The sequence below is a fragment of the Schistocerca serialis genome, chromosome 2 (assembly GCF_023864345.2).
Source record: "Schistocerca serialis cubense isolate TAMUIC-IGC-003099 chromosome 2, iqSchSeri2.2, whole genome shotgun sequence".
In the NCBI taxonomy this organism is placed as follows: domain Eukaryota; kingdom Metazoa; phylum Arthropoda; class Insecta; order Orthoptera; family Acrididae; genus Schistocerca; species Schistocerca serialis.
Genome location: NC_064639.1, coordinates 348,700,777 through 348,723,501, shown reverse-complemented (window position 1 = coordinate 348,723,501; position 22,725 = coordinate 348,700,777). Strand labels below are relative to the sequence as shown.

At 38.7% G+C, this 22,725-nt stretch overlaps 1 protein-coding gene across 1 annotated transcript in view; it reads right to left on the bottom strand.

Annotated features, from left to right (window-relative positions):
• LOC126455972 (uncharacterized protein C18orf63-like) overlaps positions 1 to 22,725 on the bottom strand; it is a 136,831-nt gene that overhangs the window by 31,930 nt on the left and 82,176 nt on the right. The window contains exons 4-6 of the mRNA XM_050091729.1: positions 12,650 to 12,815; positions 12,475 to 12,571; positions 12,125 to 12,388 (exon numbers count right to left, since the gene is read on the bottom strand). Of these exons, the coding sequence (XP_049947686.1) occupies positions 12,125 to 12,388; positions 12,475 to 12,571; positions 12,650 to 12,815 (527 nt within the window). The remainder of the gene's footprint in view (positions 1 to 12,124; positions 12,389 to 12,474; positions 12,572 to 12,649; positions 12,816 to 22,725) is intronic.

The following is a 22,725-nucleotide window of genomic DNA, read 5'->3' as shown; positions in this document are numbered from 1 at the left end:
TAAAATAAAAAATTAGCTCTTCATTCTACTTTTTCTATTCTTGAACTCTGGATGCCACAGGTTACAAAGTGCTTCCTCTGTTTTGTTTCAGTGACAAAATACAAATTTCACTGAAAAAGCTCTACACCATTATACAATACACTTTAAAAACTGTCAGATGATATGTCTTTACAAATAGACCTTACTGGCTTACAGTTATTTATTGTTTAAAAAAGTGCTGAGAAGATGTTTCATTATGATTCTAAGTGAATCAATCTAAATAGTGTTTTACACTTTGTGATATACACTTGACTGACAAAAAATATAGTATAAAAAGTTAATTTATACATTAAAAACAGATCAGTTCCAGTTAAAATAAAAGTATATTAGTGGATTTTTGTGCCAATGTCACCACTGAATGTTCACTTTTTCACTAATTTCATCATACCCTTCGCCACTCTGGTCAGAATATCCAGCTTCCTCCTCTTGAAGATTTTTGTAAAATGTGTGATATTGTCGCTGTTCCTTGATGACGCCCAGTGTGACAAATGTCCAAGAGGGCTTTTGTTTTCTCTTCCAGAAGTTTTGGTGCTCAAAGGTATTTCGGTTCCAACTGGAAAACTGTATTAGAATTTTTAGATTTTTTGGAAACTGGCAAACTTTTGAATTGTTGATCATGGAAATGTTTGAAAAAGATATGATTAACATCACTTTAGCGATATTGAAATTATGACACTGTAAGTCATTTTACTTGATTTCCTTCACTGTCACTTTTGCATATTTTCCAACTGTTCCTTCTGCATAGCACCAAAATCCAGGAAGTCCTTCTGGTCCATTTCGACAACTTCATAAAGCCTTTGTTTTGAAGCAGTCTGAACAACAGTATACCACACTGAAAGGTGATAGAAGTTAAACATTTTTTGCAGCCCTCTCTATACTGTCATGAACTCAATCACACTCTATTAAACAATGACCACAATAAAAGAAGTATTGCTATATCATAGGAATGTTCAGAGTTTGTACAGCATGAAGAAACATGGTGCTCAAACTGACATTTTGATTTTGTCCTCCACAAGCGTCTCGGAGAACAAAACAACTGGATGGCCATGTGCAATCTTTGGAGTTCTTGAAATATACATGACGCTACTTTGACTGATTTGCATTTAGCTACACCTTTGTGCCACATGTAATTTCTAGCTTTCCTGGTATCAGGATTGTGTACTGTGAGACTGTATACAGCTACAAAATGGTCTTCGATTACAGCTTTTAGGTAAAATTCCAGTAAATGGCATTCTCCTGCATGGTCCTGCTCTTTCATTTAATTTTTTAGATTTATAACTATCTCTTTTCTCTTTAGCTGTTCTGAGTGCTGATCTTGCTCTCTCTCTTGATTTTCTTCGGACAGATTTTTAAAGTGATAACAGTGGTCACATACATCTTTTCTAGGTACATGTAAGCCTAGGTTAAACTGTGTATTGAGTACTTCTCTGTAGATCCAATATTCTTCAGCAGTAACCTGTTCATCTTCACAAAGTTTCTTATATAGTTCATGCATTATTTATATATTCAAATCTCCTGGTAAGAACAGTCACACAGTGCACTGTTGACAGTAATGTGATGGAACAGTAGGAAATGATTTTATATGGTTCCTTATTTTCTCTCTTGCCTCGTCGGATCTCCTTATGTCAGGATGATGATGACGACTTCCCTTGTCAGCAGTTAAAATCTTTCATCATCCAGAATGCATGGAACATCCACCTAGCTGAAGATCTTGCTATACTTTCTCAGACATTTGGAGCAGTCTTGCACTTAAATACCGTATTTACTCGAATCTAAGCTGCACTAGAATCTAAGCCGCACCTGAAAAATGAGACTCGAAATCAAGGAAAAAAATTTTTCCCGAATCTAAGCCGCACCTAAAATTTGAGACTCGAAATTCAAGGGGAGAGAAAAGTTTAAGGCTGCACCTCCAAATCGAAACAAAGTTGGTCCATTGTAATATGAGACACAATTTAGGTCGAATGAATGACGATACAGCTGCAGTAGTTTGGTTCAAGTCGTAAGCTTAGCAGTTAAGCTTTACCAGGTAGCCATTGCTATGTGTCAGACGCTCGGTCCGTATTTATACGGGTACCCTTCCTTTTTCACGTGCTTCGTCTGGTTTGATTTGATTGCTTATTTTTCTTTGATCTGATATGTGCCGTTCTCTTCTTTGTTATAGGTGTTTACGTCACTCTAAGCTGAAAATGCATTATTGTACTGTGTCATGCATTGTTTGTCGCATTCTGATAATCCATTGTAATATGAGACACAATTTAGGTCGAATGAATGACGATACAGCTGCAGTAGTTTGGTTCAAGTCGTAAGCTTAGCAGTTAAGCTTTACCAGGTAGCCATTGCTATGTGTCAGACGCTCGGTCCGTATTTATACGGGTACCCTTCCTTTTTCATGTGCTTCGTCTGGTTTGATTTGATTGCTTATTTTTCTTTGATCTGATACGAGCCATTCTCTTCTTTGTTATAGGTGTTTACGTCACTCTAAGCTGAAAATGCATTATTGTACTGTGTCATGCATCGTTTGTCGCATTCTGATAATGAGCGTTTACGGCCTGTCGCCGCTCGCGGCACGGCTTGCTTTTGTGCGCGCTACCGCCTGTTACAATAATAAAAAAAAGAGACGAATTGTCTCATAAGTGAAACAATGGTAAGAGACTGATATTTTTTCTTACTTACACTGCTGCTTTCTTTGATAATGATCACCAAGAACCCAATAATAGACTGTGTATGATAGAAGATGTTCGAACGAGAGTTTAGGGAAAATTTTTAGTACATTACATTCTGCACAGAAATTAGAGTCATCTTAGATTTAAAAATCTAGTCAATTGCTGTGCTTCGTTTCTGACTGTATCACTATTAGGCATAAGAATAATACGAATATAAACATGATATGATATACATATTCTTCCGCGTTTGCTGTTGTCTCACTCTAGTTTCGTAGTTTCTTAGGCAGACAGGATTTAAATGAGATAGCAGCAGACAAGAAACAATACATGGCAAAATATTTATATTCGTATCATTCTTATGGTGAAGAGAATACTGCATGTGATTCACAATTCATAAAAGTTCCTATTAGCAACCATCTCTTCTCACAGGTAGGAAAAAATTCAGAACGTAGAGCTGGCCATAATGACAAACATCCCGAACAGTCTTGCCAGTCGGATTTTCGTAGTACATTGAAATGCTGCTACATTCGAAGATGAACAATACGAAATTTGTATTTACTTCGTTGGATAATGTATGAAAATGCAGAGGTCGAAACTCGAGGTGGAGAGAAAAGCTCGTCTTCCACCTTTTTTTTTAAATTTATTTACTGACGCAGAGGTTTTGGCGCCAGTATTTATCTTTGTGCCTGCAAAGCATGCCTGTGTAGCACTACATATATTCGATGGCAGAAGTTAGTTGTGGCGGCACCTACCAACATTTTTCAGAACTTCCGCTTACTTTGCACCCGATTGTAAGCCGCAGGCGGTTTTTTGGATTACAAAAACTGGAAAAAAAGTGCGGCTTTGTGTATGCCTTTCCTGACTGTCTATTCATTTTTCTTAAATACCATCTGGACTTATCAATATTATGAGAAAGAAAGTTGGCACTCATCATATAGCAGAGATGCTGAGTCGCAGGTAGATACAAAAAAAAAAAAATGATTTTCACACTTAAAGCTTTTGGCCAATGGCCTTTGACAACAATAGACACACACACACACACACACACACACACACACATTCATGCAAATGCAACTGTGTGTATGAGTTGTGTGTGTGTGTTTGTATGTGTGTGTCTATTGCTGACAAAGGCCATTGGCAAAAAGCTTTAAATGTGAATTTTTTTTTTTTATCTACGACTCAGCATCTCCGCTATATAGTGAGTGGAAACTTTCCTTCTTGTAATATTGTTACATTCCATCCTGGATTTTCCATTGGATCCTTTAAGAAACTGAACAAAATGTGACACGAGAATGAAACCAGTGCTGACAGTGTTTACAAAGAATAATCATTGTTTTGTCTAGCATTTCTCCACTTTCTGATATTCATGGGGGAAGTGCAATAGCTTGAAACATCATACATAAACTGTTCTGAGACCTGATGAACAGACAAATGATTCAGCAGTGAGACGTGATGCAACATTTTGAACTGATGTCGCAAGAATTATTATTTAGCTACTAGACAACATATACTTCTCTTCTACACTAAAGCCTGACAAACAGGAGTGGTAGTGTGGGGTGCCATTTCTATTAGGTTTGTCATGTGCAGCACCCTTAATGCACAGTGATATGTTAACAACATTCTATGCCCCATTTTGTTGGCTTCATGGCAAGACATCCTGGGCTTACATTTCAGTAAGAAAAAGCCTGCCTGCACATTGCAAGAGTTTTTACAGCTTGTCTTCATGCTTGCCAAACCCTACCTTGGTCAGCAAGGTCGCTGTATTTGTCCCCAGCTGAGAATGTCTGAGCATTATGGGCAGGGCTCTCCAACTATCTCCGGATTTTGATGATCTAATTCACCAATTGGATAGAATGCTGCTTGATATCCCTCAGGAAAGCATCCAACAGCTCTATCAATCAATGTCAAGCTGAATAAATGCTGACATAAAGGCCAGAGATGGACCAACACGCTACTGACTTGTTCAATTTGTGAAGCTCTTTCTCTTCAAAAATTCATCCAATTTTTCTGAAATTGTAATCATTTATGTGTCTGTACATATAAACTACATATATTGATCTCCATCACATCAGATAATTCTTCATGGTGTGTCATTTTTTTGGTCTTAGTGTGTACATCTCATTCACTTCATCTAATACCAACAAAACTACTCATATCCATGTGACATTTCAGACTTTTTAGCATCATGCTAAATTTCAAGAGTGTTCAAAAATTTTATTGTTAACAGAGAAAAATGTTTCATGGAAGAAAAGAAAAGAACTATAGAAGTCACAAATGATTATGTAGAGGACATTAACCGCTCTTTGATAAATAGAAAAAATAAAAGTTGCATAAATTTTCTGCGACCTCAGAAAGATATTCAGTAGTGTGTACCACTTTCTACTGCTTGAAACTGTAAAGTAAAGGGACCAGGGAAAATGGTTTGGAGTGTTTCAGGTCATATCTGACATACAGAAAACTAAGGGGTTGTTGTAGCTTCAGATTATGGAAACTATTTCTCACTATGGAAAACAGTTTTACATGGCATCCCAAAAGATTCAGTTCTAGGCCCAATTCTTTTGCTCTTTTATGTAAATGACTTATATGTATATTTAAATTCTCAAGCAGTACTATTCATAGAAGATAACAATGTGCTGATTGAAACAACTAGCTTGGAGCAAGTTCCGTCAAATAAAATCTGCCTGGTGGCTTCCCCTTTCATTTCTTTCCCCCAATCATCTGTTTCTTTTCGACTACTGAATTACAGTATCCAATCACAATACAATTTTCATCTTCCTTAATTACTCCAATAATTTTCTTGTCTCACCATACATCATTTCAATACCCTCATCATCTGAGGAACTGTTGTTATGGTGGTCTTCAGTCCTGAGACTGGTTTGATGCAGCTCTCCATGCTACTCTATCCTGTGCAAGCCTCTTCATCTCCCAGTACCTAATGCAGCCTACATCCTTCTGAATCTGCTTAGTGTATTTATCTCTTGGTCTCCCTCTACGATTTTTACCCTCAACGCTACCCTCCAGTACTAAATTGATGACCCCTTGATGCCTCAGAACATGTCCTACCAACCGATCCCTTCTTCTAGTCAAGTTGTGCCACAAACTCCTCTTCTCCCCAATTCTATTCAATACCTCCTCATTAGTTATGTGATCTACCCATCTAATCTTCAGCATTCTTCTGTAGCACCACATTTTGAAAGCTTCTATTCTCTATTTATCATCCATGTTTCACTTCCATACATGGCTACACTCCATATAAATACTTTCAGAAACGACTTCCTGACACTTAAATCTATACTCAATGTTAAAAAATTTCTCTTCTTCAGAAACGCTTTTCATGCCATTGCCAGTCTACATTTTATATCTTCTCTACTTCGACCATCATCAGTTATTTTTCTCCCCAAATGGCAAAACTCCTTTACTACTTTAAGTCTCTCATTTCCTAATCTAATTCCCTCAGCATCACCCGATTGAATTCAACTACATTCCATTATCCTCGTTTTGCTTTTGTTGATGTTCCTCTTATATCCGCCTTTCAAAACACTGTCCATTCCGTTCAGCTGCTCTTCCAAGTCCTTTGCTGTCTCTGACAGAATTACAATGTCATTGGCGACCTCAAAGTTTTTATTTCTTCTCCATGGATTTTAACTCCTGCTCCGAGTTTTTGTTTTGTTTCCTTTACTGCTTGCTCAATATACAGATTGAATAGCATTGGGGAGAGGCTACAATCCTGTCTCACTCCCTTCCCAACCACTGCTTCCCTTTCATGTCCCTTGACTCTTATAACTGCCATCTGCTTTCTGTACAAATTGTTAATACCCTTTCGCTCCCTGTATTTTACCCCTGCCACCTTCAGAATTTGAAAGAGGGTATTCCAGTCAACATTGTCAAAAGCTTTCTCTAAGTCTACAAATGCTAGAAATGTAGGTTTGCCTTTCCTTAATCTTTCTTCTAAGATAAGTCGTAGGGTCAGTATTGCCTCATGTGTTCCAACATTTCTACGGAATTCAAACTGATCTTCCCCGAGGTCGGCTTCCACCAGTTTTTCCATTTGTCTGTAAAGAATTCGCGTTAGTATTTTGCATCTGTGACTTACTAAACTGATAGTTCGGTAATTTTCACATCTGTCAACACCTGCTGCTTTCTTTGGGATTGGAATTATTATATTCTTCTTGAAGTCTGAGGGAATTTCGTCTGTCTCATACATCTTGCTCACCAGATGGTAGAGTTTTGTCAGGACTGGCTCTCCCAAGGCTGTCAGTAGTTCTAATGGAATGTTATCTACTCCCGGGGCCTTGTTTCGACTTAGGTCTTTCAGTGCTCTGTCAAACTCCTCACGTAGTATCATATCTCCCATTTCATCTTCATCTAACTCCTCTTTGATTTCCATAATATTGTCCTCAAGAACATCGCCCCTGTATAGACCCTCTATATACTCCTTCCACCTTTCTGCTTTCCCTTCTTTGCTTAGAACTGGGTTTCCATCTGAGCTCTTGATATTCATGCAAGTGGTTCTCTTTTCTCTATCTTACCCCTCATGAGATAAGCCTCTACATCCTTACATTTGTTCTTTAGCCATCCCTGCTTAGCCATTTTGCACTTCCTGTCGATCTCATTTTTGAGACGTTTCTATTCCTTTATGCCTGCTTCACGTACTGCATTTTTGTATTTTCTCCTTTCATCAATTAACTTCAGTATCTCTTCTGTTACCCAAGGATTTCTACTAGCCCTTATCTTTTTCCTACTTGATCCTCTGCTGCCTTCACTACTTCATCCCTCAAAGCTACCCATTCTTCTTCTACTGTATTTCTTTCCCCCATGCCTGTCAATTGTTCCCTTATGCTCTCCCTGAAACTCTGTACAACCTCTGGTTTAGTCAGTTTATCCAGGTCCCATCTCCTTAAATTCCCACCTTTTTGCAGTTTCTTCAGTTTTAATCTACTGTTCGTAACCAATAGATTGTGGTCAGAGTCCACATCTGCCCCTGGAAATGTCTTAAAATTTAAAACCCGGTTCCTAAATCTCTGTCTTGCCATTATATATCTATCTGATACCTTTTAGTATCTGCGGGATTCTTCCATGCATACAACCTTCTTTCATGATTTTTAAACCAAGTGTTAGCTATGATTAAGTTATGCTCTGTGCAAAATTCTACCAGGCAGCTTCCTCTTTCATTTCTTACCCCCAATCCATATTCACCTACTATGTTTCCTTCTCTCCCTTTTCCTACTCTGTCACCCATGACTATTAAATTTTCGTCCCTCTTCATTACCTGAATAATTTCTTTTATCTCATCATACATTTCATCAATTTCTTCATCATCTGCAGAGGTAGTTGGCATATAAACTTGTATTACTGTAGTAGGCATGGGCTTCATGTCTATCTTGGCCACAATAATGCGTTCACTATGCTGTTTATAGTAGCTTACCCATACTCCTATTTTTTTTTTTCATTATTAAACCTACTCCTGCATTATCCCTATTTGATTTTGTATTTATAACTCTGTATTCACCTGACCAAAAGTCTTGTTCCTCCTGCCACTGAACTTCACTAATTCCCAGTATATCTAACTTTAACCTATCCATTTCCCTTTAAATTGTCTAACCTACCTGCCCGATTAAGGGATCTGACATTCCACGCTCCGATCTGTAGAATTCCAGTTTCTTTCTCCTGATAACGATGTCCTCTTGAGTAGTCCCCGCCCGGAGATCCGAATGGGGGACTATTTTACCTCCGGAATATTTTACCCAAGAGGATGCCATCATCATTTAATCATACAGTAAAGCTGCATGCCCTCGGGAAAAGCAAGGCCAGATCAGTCAATCATCCAGACTGTTGCCCCTGCAACTACTGAAAAGGCTGCTGCCCCTCTTCAGGAACCACATACTTGTCTGGCCTCTCAACAGATACCCCTCCATTGTGGTTGCACCTATGGTACGGCTATCTGTATCGTTGAGGCACTCAAGCCTCCCCACCAACGGCAAGGTCCTTGGTTCATGGCGGCGAGGGGGGGGGGGGTCTGTGGAACTAGTAAACATAAAAATTTGCACTACTGCTACTGTGGTGAGTATTGTCTCAGGAGAAACAAGAGCTGTAGCTACCCTTGCTTTCAGCAATTCTCAGTACCATAATAGCAAGGCCATGTTGACTAATGATACAAGGCCAGATCAGTCAGTCACCCAAAGTGTTGTCCCTGTATCTACTGAAAAGGCTGCTGCCCTCTTCGGTAATCACTGATCTCTCCACAAATACCCTTCCATTGTGGTTGTACCTATGATATATATGGCTGTGTGAAGTGTTGAGGCACACAAGTCACCCAACTTTTGCTAGGTTCATGGTTCATGGGGGTTACGAATTGAAATAATCTTGGCTTTTCAGTAATTAATGTTCATCATGTTTGAGACAGAGATGTAACATGCCTCTGCCAAATAGAAGAGATGGTTTCATTTGATGGCTGAGTGTGCCTTATCTGGGATTATGTGGCAACTACACCATTCCATAGTGTCTATATAACTTGCCATTACAAGATGTTGGCTGTCAGTTAGCTAAATTCTCAGTTAATACAAATAGGCAAAAACAATCTAAAGATGACCTGTGGTTTGTTGGTTCCTGCAAGAAGCAGATGGAAAATGTCAGGCTATAAGACATGTAAGAAAGGATTTTTAATAGGATTGGGCTATATAGAACAAATCCTGAATAAAAAAGTTATTTAAAATATAACTGGTTTTTTAAATTATTTTGTCTTTTGTGATTTTAATATCTTGTCATGGTATTCTTGCAATCAGTCTTCCTTTTATATAAAGGGTGAACTCAAAGACCACTGACAAAATTTCAGAGGTTATTTAGGAATATCTTTTGAGTATTTGGAAGACAGGAATTTTATTTCTTTATTTAGTCCAAGAATAATTTTTAGTACATTATTTATACACATGATATAGGACAGGGGTAAACATAATTAATTTATGATTACAGCAGCCATTGTGACTACATGGTCAACACAATTGGAGTGCATAATAATATAAACTGACATACTACGTTGCTTCACCACATGACAGCTGTGGTTATTAGGAGGGACACATGATAAGTACAAGGTAACTTACAGTGTAGAGTGACAAAATACATAATTAACAATATTTGGGAAACGAGGTTTACTTATTATGATGTTCCAGAAATTGAGAGACAAAGCAGAAGCAGTGATCAAGCAAGACCTGTTTCAACTTTACCTTCAATGTTTTTAAAGTCGGCAGGCATTTTAAGTAACAAGACATATGGTTATTAACATAACTCCAGCATGATACACTCCTCTTTAGCATAAGTTTGTACTTACTGTGTTTATGTGTAGGTTCAGTTTCTGCCCAGTTTTATATGCATGCACATAACACACACATCAAAAAAAGTTTTGCATCACCCCTGTTCCCAGAACTCCTGTAGATAGACGTTGACTGTGGTTATTGTATCACAGACACAGTCCCTTTGACTGTTCCGAGATGTCACTAAACCCGCACAATGATGTAAACAACCATGCATGAGCAGCGTCTTTTAGATAGAGTGGGTCTGACAGCTGATCAGTTCCAGTCATTCCACCAGGAAGGGGATACATGTCTCATGTTGTCTGTAGTTCAACCATGCCTAGACGGCCAATACCGTGGCTCGATCATGTCCGTATTGTTACTTTGTGCCAGGAAGGGCTCTCAACAACAGAAGTGTCCAGGCATCTCGGAGTGAATCAAAGCGATGTTGTTCAGACATGGAGGAGATACAGAGAGAGACACGAACTGTCAATGACATGCCTTGCTCAAGCCACCCAAGGGCTACTACTGCAGTGGATGACCGCTACCTATGGATTATGGCTTGGAGGAAACCTGACAGCAATGCCACATGTTGAATAATGCTTTTTGTGCAGCCACATGACGTGTTACGACTCAAATTGTGTGCAATAGGCTGCAGGATGCACAACTTCATTCCCGACGTCCACGGCAAGGTCTATGTTTACAACCACGACACCATGCAGCATAGTATAGATGGGCCCAACAACATGCCAAATGGACTGCTCGGGATTGGCATCACATTCTCTTCAACAATGAGCGTCGCATATGCTTTCAACCAGACAATCGTTGGAGACGTGTATGGAGGCAACGCGGTCAGGCTGAACGCTTTAGACACACTGTCCAGCGAGTGCAGCAAGGTGGGGGTTCTCTGCTGTTTTGGGGTGGCATTATGTGGAGCTGATGTACGCCACTGGCGTTCATGGAATGGACTGTAATGGCTGTGAATGCCATCCTCTGACCGATAGTGCTACCATATCGGTAGCACAATGGTGAGGCATCTGGCCCCCCCTTAGTGCACATCTTGTGAATGACTTCCTTCAGGATAATGACATAGCTTGACTACAATGGCCAGCATGTTCTTCAGATGTGAACCCTATCAAAACTGCCTGGAATAGATTGAAAAGGGCCGTTTATAGATGAAGTAACACTCCAACCACTCTGAGGGATCTATGCCGAATTGCTGTTGAGGAGTGGAACAATCTGGACCAACAGTGCCTTGATGAACTTGTGGACAGTATGCCACGATGAATACAGGCATGCATCAATGCTAGAGGATGTGCTACTGGGTATTAGAGGTACCAGTGTGTACAGCAATCTGGAACACCACCTCTGAGGGTCTCGCTGTATGGTGGTACAACATGCAATGTGTAATTTTCATGAGCAATAAAAAGGGTGAAAATAATGTTTATGTTGGTCTCTATTCCAATTTTCTGTACAGGTCCCAGAACTCTCGGAACTGAGGTGATGCAGAACTTGTGTAGTTAAGATTGTTTTGGTTTTCTTTTTTTAAGATGCCCCGGGTCTTGTAAAAATTAGTAGTCTCCTTTGGTTCATCACAGAATAATTGCATTTTTTTGATTTCTCACCACCTCTAGCTTTGTAACTGTGTTGACTGCAAAATATTTGTGCAATAGTTCAAAGGACAATGGTATGCATTATGGGAGTTGTTTGGAAAAAAACTTGTTATGTTCACTTATGGTACTTGGTGTAGACAACAATAACGCCCACTTTATCCCCCCACCCACCATCACAAAGTTTGCATTCAGTACTGCTCAGTTCTGTCTCAGCTTTGTTTTTATATTGATTCTTCTGCACAACAGTATGGGTTCATTAAATGCAAAGCAAAAGCGACACAATGACACTGTACTCAGCTGTTTCTGCAGTGATAGCAACAATATTACAGTTCTTTTGCATCTGTACATAGGTACCCATGAGAAACTGTTTTCCATGGTAAAATGATAGCATATTATAGACTCTTTTCCTGCTATGAAGTTATTTTGAATTCTTTTGTGTGGTTCAGCTTTACCCTGCATTTGTCTTAGCATGATGTTATCCAAGAAAATGTGCTAATCCTATGTACCTGATACTTATACTTGCCTGATTTAATGCCATAGGTTTTGGTATAGCATATCCCAGACGGCAACTAAGAATGAATGACTGACCACACACAGAAGGCATTTTCTTGTTCACATCTCTGAGGAATTCTTTTAATACAGCCTCAAAATTTACTTGTTTCAACACCATAGCATTCATATGGCAGATGCAGATATTTGGATATGAGTACTGATTTGGTGCCAAAGGCAAAAAGAAGACGTTGTAATAAATCAAATTTTCATCACTTTCTGGCAACCGGTAACCGTACTGCAAAATAATACAAGATCTGCCATGCTTTAAACAAGTTTTACATCAGTTACAGAATTTAATGGTGTGAAACAAAAAATAATTACCAAATTTTTCCAATGTCTTCTCAACTCTTTGTAAGTTTTGAATGGAGAACTTTCAGGTAAGTGGTGTGATACAGAGACAACTTTTCCTTTCTTCATACTGTTTGAATAGCAGCATTTTTAGTGAACTGTTCTAACACAAGACAGAGAAAATGGGACTTTGTTTAACTCAACATACCTTGGCAAAACATGAACCCACTGTGGTATTATAGACATTTCAGATATTACTGAAATTTTATGGGAAAAAAAGTCCTGACAGATTGATGGTATTATTTCCATTTCCTCTAGTTTCAAATGAGGTAACTTCATCCTTAATGGCCAAATTACAAGGAGAACCTCTTCATCTGGAAATAAACATTAAGAACATGTGTAGTCTAAAAGAGGGGTTGTGTTAGAAATGATATAATTATTAAAATGTTTTACATCCTAGGTGTCACAAGAACACAATAACAATGAGAAAATTTACTGCTTATTTCTCTGCTCTGTAAGGAAACTGAGATGGAAAAGAATGTTACAATTTCAGCAATGGTATGATACTAACAGTATGAAATCTCAGCCACAACATTAAACATGTAATCATTCCTCTATGTTACAGTATTACCTTACCCTTAAGAAATTAATGTCTAATTTACATAACAAACAATGCATTTCTACAGAAAGGGATGAAACTTCACTGAATCACAGCATTGTTCAGTCAAAAAGCTTAACTAAGAACTGTTTTTCATATACGTAGCTATGTTTACGCATCACAGCTCTGGAGAAGTTTACTTGACAAATATCAGCCAGGTATGCAAATAACACATTGATACTAAATAAATGGGACTGCTCATATGTATTATGAAGAAACTATTTGCCATTGTATATTAGTGACTGTTTTTTGAATGTGACCTGCATCCTTATGCTGTAACAATTGACCAATTCAGTTGCAATTTGCTACAGACTTGCCCTGTAATCTCATGGAAAACATGGCATTTACGTGTCTAGAAAGCAATAACATTCTTGTACAGATGTAGACTCTCTCATTTTAAAATTAAAAATACAGTATCAGGGATGAATTGGACAGAACAGGAGCAGCTTCTGAGCACAAAAATGTGGATTCTGTGAAGGTTCTGTGGCGCCATAACCAGTCCTAGATTAACTGTGCTGTTACGTGAGTAAACATGGAGCTGAAGGGCTCCTTCAGATGGATGCAAAATCTCATATTGGTGCTGTTCCAGTAATTGCTATAGGAAGCTCATCTACAGCTGAATAGGAGGAGGATGGAGAAGTTAGCACACCTATCAACATCTACATCTACATTTATACTCCGCAAGCCACCCAACGGTGTGTGGCAGAGGGCACTTTACGTGCCACTGTCATTACCTCCCTTTCCTGTTCCAGTCGCGTATGGTTTGCGGGAAGAATGACTGTCTGAAAGCCTCCGTGCGCGCTCTAATCTCTCTAATTTTACATTCGTGATCTCCTCGGGAGGTATAAGTAGGGGGAAGCAATATATTCGATACCTCATCCAGAAACGCACCCTCTTGAAACCTGGCGAGCAAGCTACACCGCGATGCAGAGCGCCTCTCTTGCAGAGTCTGCCACTTGAGTTTGTTAAACATCTCCGTAATGCCATCACGGTTACCAAATAAGCCTGTGACAAAACGTGCCGCTCTTCTTTGGATCTTCTCTATCTCCTTCGTCAACCCGATCTGGTACGGATCCCACACTGATGAGCAATACTCAAGTATAGGTCGAACGAGTGTTTTGTAAGCAACCTCCTTTGTTGATGGACTATATTTTCTAAGGACTCTCCCAATGAATCTCAACCTGGTACCCGCCTTACCAACAATTAATTTTATATGATCATTCCACTTCAAATCGTTCCGCACGCATACTCCCAGATATTTTACAGAAGTAACTGCTACCAGTGTTTGTTACACTATCATATAATCATACAATAAAGGATCCTTCTTTCTATGTATTCGCAATTCATTACATTTGTCTATGTTAAGGGTCAGTTACCACTCCCTGCACCAAGTGCCTATCCGCTGCAGATCTTCCTGCATTTCACTACAATTTTCTAATGCTGCAACTTCTCTGTATACTACAGCATCATCTGCGAAAAGCCGCATGGAACTTCTGACACTATCTACTAGGTCATTTATATATATTGTGAAAAGCAATGGTCCCATAACACTCCCCTGTGGCACGCCAGAGGTTACTTTAACGTCTGTAGACGTCTCGCCATTGATAACAACATGCTGTGTTCTGTTTGCCAAAAACTCCTCAATCCAGCCACACAGCTGGTCTGATATTCCGTAGGCCCTTACTTTGTTTATCAGGTGACAGTGAGGAACTGTATCGAACGCCTTCCGGAAGTCAAGAAAAATAGCATCTACCTGGGAGCCTGTATCTAATATTTTCTGGGTCTCATGAACAAATAAAGCAAGTTGGGTCTCTCACAATCGCTGTTTCTGGAATCCATGTTGATTGCTACATAGTAGATTCTGGGTTTCCAAAAACAACATGATACTCGAGCAAAAAACATGTTCTTAAATTCTACAACAGATCGACGTCAGAGATATAGGTCTATAGTTTTGCGCATCTGCTCGACGACCCTTCTTGAAGACTGGGACGACCTGTGCTCTTTTCCAATCATTTGGAACCTTCCATTCCTATAGAGACTTGCGGTACACAGCTGTTAGAAGGGGGGCAAGTTCTTTCGCATACTCTGTGTAGAATCGAATTGGTATCCCGTCAGGTCCAGTGGACTTTCCTCTGTTGAGTGATTCCAGTTGCTTTTCTATTCCTTGGACACTTATTTCGATGTCAGCCATTTTTTCATTTGTGCGAGGATTTAGAGAAGGAACTGCAGTGCGGTCTTCCTCTGTGAAACAGCTCTGGAAAAAGGTGTTTAGTATTTCAGCTTTACGCGTGTCATCCTCTGTTTCAATGCTATCATCATCCCGGAGTGTCTGGATATGCTGTTTCGAGCCACTTACTGATTTAACGTAAGACCAGAACTTCCTAGGATTTTCTGTCAAGTCGGTACACAGAATTTTACTTTCGAATTCACTGAACACTTCACGCATAGCCCTCCTTACGCTAACTTTGACATCGTTTAGCTTCTGTTTGTCTGAGAGGTTTTGGCTGCGTTTAAACTTGGAGTGAAGCTCTCTTTGCTTTCGCAGTAGTTTCCTAACTTTGTTGTTGTACCACGGTGGGTTTTTCCCATCCCTCACAGTTTTACTCAGCACGTACCTGTCTAAAACGCATTTTACGATTGCCTTGAACTTTTTCCATAAACACTCAAAATTGTCAAGTGTCGGAACAGAAATTTTCGTTTTGATCTGTTAGGTAGTCTGAAATCTGCCTTCTATTACTCTTGCTAAACAGATAAATCTTCCTCCCTTTTTTTATATTCCTATTAACTTCCATATTCAGGGATGCTGCGACGGCCAAGCAGAAAACATACAGAAAACCACAAAGGAAATCTCTGTGGTTATCGTGGTCAGTTGAGACACTGACACTAGGCCAAATTCACAATTCAAATAGAAAAAATTAAAACAAACTGAACAGATACAGACTCTCATTCATCTTATACTCACAGAGCGAAAGGTGAAATCAATTTGCTTCATCAGAATATTAGTGTGGTGATGAAGAAAGCAACAGAGTTGTTAATTTGTTTGCAAGATTTCGGTAGTTGGAAAGAAATTGATCTCATGTAAACAATCAGATTGAAAATTTTAATATAAGTGATTATAAATTAGAGGCATATTCATGTGGCTCCAGCATGGATAAAGGAGGAGTTATGGTAGAAAAGGAATATAAATTAAAAAAGTGAGCAACAGTTAAAGATGGTATTGATAAATAAGTGCAGAGGTAAGTAATTTCTGTATAGATCAGGGTCTAGAATAATGTGTTTGTGAGTTAATATGAGGAAATGTAATACTTGTGATGTTACAGTATACGTATCTCCACTGTGTAACTGGGATATTTTAATGAAAAGTTTTGATATGCTATTACATTGTCTGTCAAACAAAATGGAGGAATTATTAATTTGTGGGAATTTTAATGCAAATTTCTTGAAGGAATCTGTCAGGAAAGTGATATAGAGGTGTTATGTTAGCCACTTATAGTCTGTCATAAATATACCTACCAGAGTTGCTCAAGAGTGTAGCACCATTATAGATAATGTACTTACATAACAAATTCAAGTTAAAGAGACAAATACCTATCCTATGGTGAATGGACTGGCTGGTCATGATGCACAGTTAATCACATTATGTAACTTAGCTCTATGTTCATTTCAGAGACACTAAGAAAACAGTGAGGTTGATTAATGACAAAATTATTGGAGATATTAAACAAAACTTAAAAACTTTTGAGTGAGGTGAAGTTTACAAAGAACCTAATTCCAGCTGTAAATTCAACAAAACTTTTAAAGAATTTGTGTCCATTTTTGAAAGAAGTTTTCCTACAAAGATAATTAAATGTAATGTTAGGAAGTTGTTAAAGAAAACTTGGACCACTGCAGGTCTCTTCACAATGAAAAAAGTACTTGTGTACAAAATGGCCATAATAATTAATGATCCAGGAATACTTACATATTATGATCAGTACTGTAACATGCTAAGAAAATTTGTAAAAGAAATCCGAAAGTATATATAACTTGTCTCAAATTAACAGATGAGACAACAAAATCAAGTCCGTCTAGAAAAGTAAAAGAGAGACAGAGAAAGAAGCCATAGAAGATGACAGTTTAAAAATTTCAGAGTATAGATGTCTTCCAGAATGAAATTTTCACTCTGCAGTGGAGTGTGTGCTGATATGAAACTTCCTGGCAGATTAAAACTGTGTGCCAGACCGAGACTCGAACTCGGGACCTTTGCCTTTCGCGGGCCAGTGCTCTACCAACTGAGCTACCCAAGCACGACTCACGCCCCGTCCTCACAGCTTTACTTCTGCCCCTAGGCTGTGGCTTAGCCATGTCTCCGCAATATCCTTTATTTCAGGAGTGCTAGTTCTGCAAGTTTCGCAGGAGAGCTTCTGTTAAGTTTGGAAGGTAGGAGACGAGGTAGTGGCAGAAGTAAAGCTGTGAGGATGGGGCGTGAGTTGTGCTTGGGTAGCTCAGTTGGTAGAGCACTTGCCTGCGAAAGGCAAAGGTTCCGAGTTCGAGTCTCGGTCTGGCACACAGTTTTAATCTTCCAGGAAGTTTCTTATGGATGTCTTGTCTGAAATTATCAGATCAGACAATAAAACCAAATCAGTATGGAACAGACAGAGAAAGGAGCCATAGAAGATGACATTATATCTATTGACAAGAACAGAAGCATACTGAAAGACAGTTCATGTGTATCAGATATTTTTAATAATCACTTGTTAAAAATAGATGAGAAAATTGATGCAGTTAGTTCAAAAGAGAAAACAAAACAGTGCACTAGAGAAGCAATATAGAGAACACTTAGTGGAATAAAAACTAATCTCAAATCCTCATCTGAAATAAGCAAGTTCACCATGACTCTAAATACTAAAAGTTTTTATGGGGTGGATAATAAATCCTCCAACAAGTCACTAGAGTTGCAGCCCTGTATACAATGTCCTTAGTCACCTATGTAATGCATAATTAATCAGGGTGTTTTCCCAGACACATTAAAATATACCATTGTTAGGTTGCTCTATAAGAAGGGTGACTCCATAGACGTCAGTAACTGCCTACATCATTTTCTAAATTTTTTGAGAAGATAATATACTCTAAAGTTGCCAGCCACCTGTCTAGTAAAGGGACACTTATCCAATCACATCTTGGATTTCAAAAGGACTACTCTGCTGAGTCACCTGTTTATGTATTTACTGAGCTTGACTTCAGTAGCAACATCTCTTTGCTTGATTATCAGTGGTATAGCAAGCATCTTCAGATTTGTATACTTCCTCCTTTACAAAAGAAAATCTAGCAATGTTTCATTTCTACATCTACATAGCTACTTCATAAATCACATGTAAGTGCCTGGCAGAAGTGTCACCAAACCACCTCCACAGTAATTCTCTGTTATTCCCTTCTTGAACAGCGTCTGGAAAAAACGAGCACCTATATCTTTTTAGGTGAGCTCTGATTTCCCTTATTTTATTTTGATGATCGTTTCTCTCTACGTAGGTCAGTGCTAACAAAATATTTTTGCCTTCAGAGGAGAAAGTTGGTGATTGAATTTTTGTGAGAAGATCCCACCACAACAAGGAGCACCTTTGTTTTTATGGTGTCCACCAAATCTTGTATCATGTCTGTGACACTCTCTCCCCTATTTCTTGACAATACAAAATGTTGTACCCTTCTTCAAACTTTCTCATTGTACTTTGAAACTCCTATCTGGTAAGGACCCCATACTACATAGCAGTACTCCAAAAGTGGGCAGACGAGTGTAGAGTAGACACTCTCTTTAGTAGATCTGTTGCATCTTCTAAGCGCTCTGCTAATAAAATGCAGCTTTTGGTTCGCCTTTTGTCACAACAGTTTATGTGAGTTCTTCCTAATTTAAGTTATTTGTAATTGTAATTCCTAGGTACTTAGTCAAGTTTACAGCCTTTCGAATTGATTGATTTGTTGTGTAATTAAAAGATTCTTTTAACACTCGTGGATGACCCCATACTTTTCATTATTTAGGGTCAATTGCCAATTTTTGCACCATAATCGTTTTGCAATTGGTTTTGATCTTCTGATGACATTATTAGACAAACAGCAGCATCATCTGCAAACAACCCAAGATGGCTGCTCAGATTGTCTCCTAAATAGTTTATATAGATAAACAACAACAGAGGGCCAGTAACACTACCTTTGGGAACACCGGAAACCACTTCTGCTTTACTCAATGACTTTCCATCAGTTACTAAGAACTGTGACATCTCTTACAGGAAATCACAAATTCAGTTGCATAACTGAGACAATGTTCCATAAGCAAGCAAAGTGATTACATTCCCCTTGCGAGGTACAGTGTCAAAAGCCTTATGGAAATCTAGAATCAATTTAAATTCCTTTGTTGATAGCACTCAAAAGTTCATATGAGTAAAGAGCAAGCTGTATTTCACAAGAACGGTGTTTCCTAAATCTCTGTTGACCATGCGTCAATAGTCCATCTCTTCAAGGTAATTCACAATGTTCGAACACAGTATGTGTTCCAAAATCCACCTGCATGTTGAAGTTAATGCGAGGGCCCTGTAATTTAGTGGATACTCCTGTTGCCTTTCTTGATTATTGGTGTGACCTGTGCAGCTTCCTAGTCATTGAGTATGGAACTTTCGTTGAGTGAGCAGTTGTATGTAATTGTTAAGTAAGGAGTTATTGCATCAGCATACTCTGGAAGTAACCTAACTAGTATACAATCTGTACCAGAAGAATTGCTTTTATTAAATTATTAAATTTGCTTCATTACTATGAGGATATCTACTTCTATGTTACTCATGTTGGCAGCTGTTCTTGATTCAAATTCCGCTTCGTCTTCTTTGGTGAAGGAATTTCTGAAACTGTGTTTAGCAACGCTGCTTTAGCAGCACTGTCATCTACAGTATTTCCATTGCTGTGGTGCAGAGAAGTCAGTGATTGTGTCTTGCCACTAGCATACTTTACGCATGACCAGAATCTCTTTAGATTTTCTGCCAGGTTTTGAGACAAAATTTCGTTGTGTTAACTATTATAAGCATCTCACACTGAAGTCTGCACTAACTTTTGAGCTTCTTTAAAAGATTGTCACTCTTGTGCTTGTTTAAATTTGGCATGCACTTTTCATTGTTTCTGCAGCAGTGCTCCGACCTGCCTTCTGTACCACGGGTAATCATCTCCGTCATTTGTTAATTTACTTGGAGGAAATCTCTCAATGCTATACGGTCAATGGCAAGTAGCTGACTGTATTGGGCAAAATCTGTGTTAACTTAGGGATTTGTGGGCTGATGTGGCTGATAAAATTTACTATTTAAAGAGTCTATTGACTGATGTACTGCTTGGTTATGATTTTTTAAAGAAGACAGGATGCATTCTAGATTATGTAAAAAGAGAGTTCCTTTTTTTAGGTATTTGCTGTATAACCATAATGATATTCAAGGGGTGTGTAGTGTCAAAGGAAAAGTTCCCATTTTAATGTTGCTCATCTCAGTGAAATTTAGGCTCAGCAATTGATAGGAGTACTTGAAGAATTTCCCAATGTACTAACTGATAAATTAGGGGTCACGGATAAAATTGAGTACAAAATTCAGCTCACTTATCAAATCTCCATCTGCCAATCCCCTTACCAATTGTCTAATCCTAAAATAAAAGAGTTTTATAAAATTATCACTTGACTTTGACAGGTGGTTTTATTAGGCCACTAGTATCTCTGTATGCATTGCCAGATTTTATGGTTCCTAAGCACAGTGTAAGGATTAATGTCCAGTGGTTGATGATCACTCCCTATCAAAAGTGGTATTGGAATTAGTATGTTACTGTCTAATCTGGTTTTCGGAAACTTCGTATTTTATCACACTAGATCCTAGGTCTATCATCAGGTGCCACTGGCCAAAGAGTCAAAGCCCCTAATCACATTTTGTACTAATTGGATTCTGTCTGAATACTGCGTCACTTTCGGGTTAGCAACTGCTGGGATCAGTGTGAGGGGAGCTCAAATACAAATGTGTTTACAGTTACTAATATGATATTGTAATATACATGAAGACTTTCATTGAACACCACAATTATTTATGCCAGGTCTTGTGCCTTTTCCATGAAGCCAGGCTGACTGTACAACATTACAAAGTAAATTGGGCCCAATGAGAGATTTCCTTTTTGGGACACATTCTGTTAGCTGATGGAATGAAGAGCAATCAGGATCATACTAAGCCTACCTACCAATTCCCCCTACATAAATAGAAGAAAGGCATGGATAGATTTATAGGAGGTGATTTTTAAGGAGAGAGAGAGAAAGAAGAAGAAGAAGAAAGTATCGCTTATTCTGCCCAATTGTCCACACCTCTGAATCAGTTGCTCCCAGCAATCTGTGTTTGAGGCCTTGAAAATGGTCTTGGCTGTCACACCTGTCTTACATGTTTCTGATTTTGACCATGAATTTATATTGCAAACTGATGCCTCTCATTCAGAAATAGTGGCCATATTACTTCAAGAATGAGGGGGTACTAGGACCCTGTAGCCCACCGATGTCAAGTACTCTGTATGTGAACTGGAGGCCTTGACTCTCTTGTCTGAACTTGAGAAATTTAAGTTCCACCTTGAAAGCAAATTATTCCGGCTGCAAAAAGATAATCAGGTTTTCACCCAGTTATGGGCAACGCTCCACAAAACAGGAAGGATTGGGGGGTGGGCAGTTGGAATTTCCATCTCCCATTCAAGTGAAGCATATCAAAGGTGCAAACAACCAAGTGGCTGAAGCTCTCTGTCACATGTTCAAATGCATCTCAGAAGTTATTAAGACCGCACAAAGTATCCAGGAATCCGTATGTGTTTCTGCTGTTCTTGGAGGGATTCCTGCACTGTTTAGCAACTTAAAAGAGGAACCAGATGAGGATGCACTATGAAAGGACTTAAAGCAACAGATTAGAGATGATCAACAGATTCTGGGTTATTATATCAATAAAGGCCTCTTAAAGACCTGCTATTATGGGAGGATGAGAATTTGTCCTCCAAAGAATTTACTTAAGTGGTTTTTAAATACTTCCACCAATCTTTCGGTACTTAATTCGGTTTGATGTTCTTGATGTAAACTGATATGGCTTATACTGCTGGCTGTTGGTTTGGCCAAAGCCCTTAACATGTATCGGAATCCCAGTAATAAGGACATGGCTGAGTTAAACATTTATTTGAAGGGCTTCCATTTTACCTTGTTAAGTTTGTGAGCAATTGGCGTAAAAGGAATTGCTTTTAACAATGCTTTGCTTGATTTTACCTGCACCACTATTGCAGGTGTTTTTTAATATTAGGTATCTTACATTTTTTATTGTCTGTTAACCTTTGACTAGAAAGACACATTTTTATCTGTACTAATGGTACATGTATTTTCTAAGTTTAGGTACCTTTAAAATTTTTCATTGTCAGTTAATTTTGATCCAGAAAGATTTTTCTGTACGTGCACAACTGGTGTGTGTCATCTCTGGGTTTAGGTATCTTTAAATTTTTCATTGTCAGTTAAGACTGAAAAGGCCATGCTTGTGTTGCAATTTATTTAGTTGGTACTTGCAGGTCCAAAGGGCTCACTTGTCTGCCCTCATTTCCTCTGTCATGGTTGGAGGCCCTCACAC